Source organism: Schistocerca piceifrons, chromosome 1, assembly GCF_021461385.2.
Source record: "Schistocerca piceifrons isolate TAMUIC-IGC-003096 chromosome 1, iqSchPice1.1, whole genome shotgun sequence".
Classification (NCBI taxonomy): domain Eukaryota; kingdom Metazoa; phylum Arthropoda; class Insecta; order Orthoptera; family Acrididae; genus Schistocerca; species Schistocerca piceifrons.
This window is the reverse complement of record NC_060138.1, coordinates 1,219,236,992-1,219,243,749: the sequence shown is the minus strand read 5'-3', so window position 1 is coordinate 1,219,243,749 and position 6,758 is coordinate 1,219,236,992. Positions and strand designations below refer to the sequence as shown.

Here is a 6,758-nt window from a genome sequence, read left to right as displayed (position 1 = left end):
ATATACACACACACACACACACACACACACACACACACACAAAGATGATGTGACTTACCAAATGAAAATGCTGGCAGGTCGACAGACACACAAACATACACACAAAGTTCTAGCCAGTATATATATACTGGCAATCAATGAAACATACAAATAAATAGTAGAAACCCCAAAGCAGATGTTTATTTGGAAGCATGTAGGATATAGTTAAGCAGTTGACACAATTATCATGTCAACATTTTGAAGCTTTTATTGTTAAATGAATGATGCAATTTCCTGTGAGGTTTGATAAGTGGATATCAATGTTGTCAGGAATTGAATGTAAAAAAAAAAAAAAAAAAAAAAAAAAAAAAGGCTTATTCATGATTTGCAATTGTGATGGCATTCACTTTAGAACTGTAAACAGCAGCCCACATATTGTCTTCTTATATGAACTGCATGAAACACCTTTTTCTATGCCCTGTCATTAATAACCTGAGTACTTAATAACCCTCCTTAATCCTCAATGTTTGTTAGCCAACTGCTGGTGTGTTTTCCCCACCCTCACTATATTGCAAATGAATTATTGTAGAAATGGCAGATTAATCTGAGAACGGGAGGCCACAGCTGGTGGCACAATGGTGATAAAAATTGACATTAAAATGATAGAGTATTACACCACAAAGATTTTTGTTCAACAAATTTTATCAAAAAACATTTGATCCATTTTGTCATTAAACTCGTCATTTGTAAAGTGAATTACACCGCTGTCTATATAATTGCGCAGTATTTCAGCTTCACATCTGCCGCTGTACCACTGCTCCAGCCAGAAGTTGCTCTTATTTTCTTGTTTTGTAAGAGGAGAAATAGGACGTGGACAGTAGTAGTGATGTATGTCTACTGGTGGCAGAGGTGGTTCTTTATCCATATTTTCACATACAAAACATTCAAATCCATCCACCATATTCGTTTTCTCAAAATCGCCATCGATACCCCATTCCCGCTCTGTCATTGCTTCTTGAAGTTTTTTGTTAGTAATTCTCTGTCCTTTAGGGCCTATTTTATGTTGGAGAAATTCTTCATACTTCTTTCTGTCTCTGTTTACTTCTTTCAAGTAATCTGCTAGTTCTTTTGGAGAACTGAAGTTTTCTACTAGTATGGCAGAATTGTTGTTTGGCAACCAATCCTGGAAAGAAGAGTTGTACAACAGTTTACTAGTATGTCATGAAGGATGTATACAATTTTGCATGAAAGGATATACATATAGTTTGAGAGTTACTTAGAAAGCCTCACTATAAGTACAGACACAAAATCATGATGATGCATGTCCAAAGTTGACACCCAACGAATTTGTGAAAGATATGTACATTACATCAACAGACAGTTATACAGGAAAACAAAAAATGGCATGTATTACTGACAAATTTCCTGGTTTTTCGTAAGTATGAATTTTATTTTTACCGGAGCACAAGAAAAGTAACATATACTGAAATTACGTACAGCCCAAAGTTCATTTCACTCAACTCAGCTGTATATTACAACAAGAACAACAACAACAAAAGTATTACTAGCTTCTCAAAGATTTACACATGTAACTACACAACAAAGGAATTACATCAAAATAAATTTAACAACTTAACTGGCTTTGAGAATCACATGTTACTTCAGAACCTCATGTTTGCTACAATGGTATGCATGATTAGCCAGTTCTGTGCAGAGAGAGAGACAGAGACAGAGAGAGAGAGAGAGAGAGAGAGAGAGAGAGAGAGAGAGAGAGGATATATTTCACTGTTGTTAGTCTGCACTCTATCTTACCATATCCTAAAAGGTTTAGAAATGTGTGTCATCAACAAGATTAATTCTTAATCTAACAAAGCCAGCTCAGTATGCAGTAATATGTGAAATTCACATATCCCAAAAATAAATATTGTTTCTGGTTGCTACATAAAACATCATGTGTAAACTTCCTATGTGTCCAAATGGGCTACAGTGTAATGTCTTAACCGATACATATAAGTTACTCATTTATCAATTTCTTCAAAAAGTACTGCACCCAAGTTAATTCAGGTGTGTGTGTTGATTTTGTAAATTAGTGTTTCTGTACTTTATTCCAGCTTCAAGTGTCAAGTGTCAAGTGGAATGTTGTTTGCATCAGTATCTTTGCAATTTCACCTAGTATTGTTATCTGACAACTGACGAAGTTGCACTGGATGTCCTTCCATGATTTAGGCAGGAAACGCACTGTCAGCAGTGGCCTTTGAGTCTTATGTACACATTCATTAAGTGGAAGGTGAAGAAAGAAGGTGCATTTTGATCAACTATTGCAGCTATGATATGAAAGCATCAACAAAGACTGAAAATTTCAAGAATATCTGAGAAGCTAACAGGCACACAGTGGGAGGTGCAAGGTAGAGCACATCAGAGGATGTCAACATATCCAGGTCAAAAAAATAAAGAGAAGTGCAACATTAACATTTTTGTGTGTGTGTAATTGGGCAGCCTGTAATTTATGTAAGCCTGTAGGATTTTTGTATCTGGGATTTGTCTGTAATGTATGAGCAATCAGGCAGCCATAAGACCAGATCAGACATGCCCTGCAAAGGCGACTATAATGAAATACAAAGAGAGAGTCATCCCTCCTGCATGTGATGACCACTTCAGTTGTCAATACTGAACTTTGAAAATCCATACCTCCAACTAGGGTAGCTAACTACCCATAAACAGCCACTGATGTTATCTTTACAGAAAGGTCTAAAGAACAACGATATAGCACAAAACCAATAGCAATGGCGTCTCAGATAAGGACATGCAGTTTCTTTTGTTAAAAGTTAATACTGAATTGGATATAACAGCTATTTAATCTGAATTCATAAGGTAGTCAGTAAGTCAAAAGTTGATAATTTTGTGCTCATGGCATGAATGAAAAATACATTTTTGTTAATAAAGTGCCTACATTATTTGAATACTGTTTTCTCTCGAAACTAACCCAGATTGGTCTACAAAGAAGTCACAATTACTCAAGGAATAAAGATATCTTGTACACAAAAAAAGAAGAGTAAATGATACATTGGTAACATGTTCAGTGTTGTAAAACTTTGTAACAAGCATTTCATAACTGTTACTGATACGATGGGGTTGTCAGGTTCAATAGATGCTTTCATGGAGAACCTCAGGCCAGTCATTACACATAACTTATAATTTCAGTAATATGAATATGACCATTATCCAAGAAGAAGTAATAAACACCATAAAATCTTTAAAATAAAAAATCTAGTGGTTATGATAAAATTTCAACAAAGTTCATTAAAAAGTGTGCTTACAAGTCTAATAAAATATTAAACTACCTGTGTTACCAGTCATTGATCACTGAAACATTTCCTTGCTGAAGTTAAGCCTTTGTTTAAGAAAGAAGATACAGAAATGCCATCAAATTTCCATAGAATTTCACTTTTGCCAGCATTCTCAAAAAATTTAGAAACAGTAATATACAACTGACTGTAAATAACAACCAGCATCGCACGCGGAGTGCAAGCTGAGATTAATATCTGCAGCATAGTGCCCAGAGTCGATCGCGGTCCTCTGGTTTGGAGCCGTGTGGAGGGTTTAAACTAGAGGCTCAGACGACTCTGCGACTATAATGGTTGCAAATTCATCGATCTCCGTTATTGGGTGGAGAACTGTAGGGCCCCCCTAGACAGGTCAGGCGTGCACTACACACCGGAAGCAGCTACTAGGGTAGCAGAGTACGTGTGGCGTGGACACGGGGGTTTTTTTAGGTTAGAGGGACCCCCCCTTGGGCGAAACGATAAAATACCTGACGGCTTACCAGAGAGGACATTATCATCGTTGATAAAGAACGTCCGTCCTCAGAGACCAAAAACAGGAAAAGTCAACGTAATATTGGTAAACTGCAGGAGTATCCAGGGCAAGGTTCCTGAATTAGTATCTCTTATTGAAGGAAATAGTGCGCATATAGTATTAGGAACAGAAAGTTGGTTAAAACCGGAAGTGAACAGTAACAAAATCCTAGACACAGAATGGAATATATACCGCAAGGATAGGATAAACGCCAATGGTGGAGGAGTATTCATAGCAGTAAAGAATTCAATAATATCCAGTGAAGTTATTAGCGAATGCGAATGTGAAATAATCTGGGTTAAGTTAAGTATCAAAGGTGGGTCAGATATGATAGTCGGATGCTTCTATAGACCACCTGCATCAGCAACCGTAGTAGTTGAGCGCCTCAGAGAGAACCTGCAGAACGTCGTGAAGAAGTTTCGTGATCATACTATTGTAATAGGGGGAGACTTCAATCTACCAGGTATAGAATGGGATAGTCACACAATCAGAACTGGAGCCAGGGACAGAGACTCTTGTGACATTATCCTGACTGCCTTGTCCGAGAATTACTTCGAGCAGATAGTTAGAGAACCAACTCGTGAAGCTAACGTTTTAGACCTCATAGCAACAAATAGACCGGAACTTTTCGACTCCGTGAATGTAGAAGAGGGTATCAGTGATCATAAGTCAGTGGTTGCATCAATGACTACAAGTGTAATAAGAAATGCCAAGAAAGGAAGGAAAATATATTTGCTTAACAAGAGTGATAGGGCACAAATCGCAGAATATCTGAGTGACCACCATCAAACGTTCATTTCTGAGGAAGAGGATGTGGAACAAAAATGGAAAAAATTCAGAAACATCGTCCAGTACGCCTTAGATAAGTTCGTACCGACTAAGGTCCAAAGCGAGGGGAAAGATCCACCGTGGTATAACAATCATGTACGAAAGGTACTACGGAAACAAAGAAAGCTTCATCATAGGTTTAAGAGTAGTCGAAACATAGCTGATAAGGAAAAGCTGAACGAAGCGAAAAAGAGCGTAAAGAGAGCAATGAGAGAAGCATTCAACGAATTCGAACATAAAACATTGGCAAACAATCTAAACAAGAACCCTAAAAAGTTTTGGTCATATGTAAAATCGGTAAGCGGATCTAAATCCCCTATTCAGTCACTCGTTGACCACGATGGCACCGAAACAGAGGACGACCGAAGAAAGGCAGAAATACTGAATTCAGTGTTCCGAAACTGTTTCACTGCGGAAAATCGTAACACGGTCCCTGACTTCAGCCGTCGCACGGACGCCAAAATGGAAAATATTGAAATAAACGATATCGGAATTGAAAAACAACTGCTATCACTTAGTAGCGGAAAAGCATCCGGACCAGACGAGATACCCTTAAGATTCTACAGTGATTATGCTAAAGAACTTGCCCCCTTTCTATCAGCAATTTATCGTAGATCGCTGGAAGAACGTAAAGTACCTAGCGACTGGAAGAAAGCGCAGGTCGTTCCCATTTTCAAGAAGGGTCATAAATCAGATGCGAATAATTATAGGCCTATTTCGCTTACGTCAATCTGTTGTAGAATAATGGAACATGTTTTGTGTTCTTGTATTATGACGTTCTTAGATAATACAAATCTCCTTCATCATAACCAACATGGATTCCGCAAACAGAGATCATGTGAAACTCAGCTCGCCCTATTTGCCCAAGAAATTCACAGTGCCGTAGACACTGGCGAGCAGATTGATGCCGTATTCCTGGACTTCAGGAAGGCATTTGATACGGTTCCGCACTTACGTTTAGTGAAAAAAATACGAGCTTACGGAATATCGGACCAGGTTTGTGATTGGATTCAGGATTTCCTAGAAGAAAGAACACAACATGTCATTCTTAACGGTTCAAAATCTGCAGATGTAGAGGTAATTTTGGGAGTACCGCAGGGAAGCGTGATAGGACCTTTATTGTTTACAATATACATAAATGACTTAGTTGACAACATCGGTAGCTCCGTGAGGCTATTTGCAGATGACACGGTTGTCTACAAGAAAGTAGCAACATCAGAAGACTCGTACGTACTCCAGGAGGACCTGCAGAGGATTAATGCATGGTGCGACAGCTGGCAGCTTTCCCTAAACGTAGATAAATGTAATATAATGCGCATACATAGGGGCAGAAATCCATTCCAGTACGATTATGCCATAGGTGGTAAATCATTGGAAGCGGTAACGACCATAAAATACTTAGGAGTTACTATCCGGAGCGATCTGAAGTGGAATGATCACATAAAACAAATAGTGGGAAAAGCAGGCGCCAGGTTGAGATTCATAGGAAGAATTCTAAGAAAATGTGACTCATCGACGAAAGAAGTAGCTTACAAAACGCTTGTTCGTCCGATTCTTGAGTATTGCTCATCAGTATGGGACCCTTACCAGGTTGGATTAATAGAAGAGATAGACATGATCCAGCGAAAAGCAGCGCGATTCGTCATGGGGACATTTAGTCAGCGCGAGAGCGTTACGGAGATGCTGAACAAGCTCCAGTGGCAGACACTTCAAGAAAGGCGTTACGCAATACGGAGAGGTTTATTATCGAAATTACGAGAGAGCACATTCCGGGAAGAGATGGGCAGCATATTACTACCGCCCACATATATCTCGCGTAATGATCACAACGAAAAGATCCGAGAAATTAGAGCAAATACGGAGACTTACAAGCAGTCGTTCTTCCCACGCACAATTCGTGAATGGAACAGGGAAGGGGGGATCAGATAGTGGTACAATAAGTACCCTCCGCCACACACCGTAAGGTGGCTCGCGGAGTGTAGATGTAGATGTAGATGTATTGTTAAAGTCACATTTCAGATTTCTAATGGGTTCTGATATTAGAAGTCTAGTGAAAATGTACTTAATTCATTAGACAATAAATAGCAAGCTACTGG

At 38.8% G+C, this 6,758-nt stretch overlaps 1 protein-coding gene across 2 annotated transcripts in view; it reads right to left on the bottom strand.

Moving 5' to 3' along the window:
• Positions 1 to 663: 663 nt before the first annotated feature.
• Positions 664 to 6,758, bottom strand: part of LOC124781866 (alpha-(1,3)-fucosyltransferase 10-like) — a 63,171-nt gene continuing 57,076 nt past the window's right edge. For both annotated transcript variants that reach the window (XM_047253896.1, XM_047253895.1), the window contains one exon: positions 664 to 1,162. In XM_047253896.1, the coding sequence (XP_047109852.1) occupies positions 671 to 1,162 (492 nt within the window). In that variant the 3' untranslated portion in view covers positions 664 to 670. The remainder of the gene's footprint in view (positions 1,163 to 6,758) is intronic.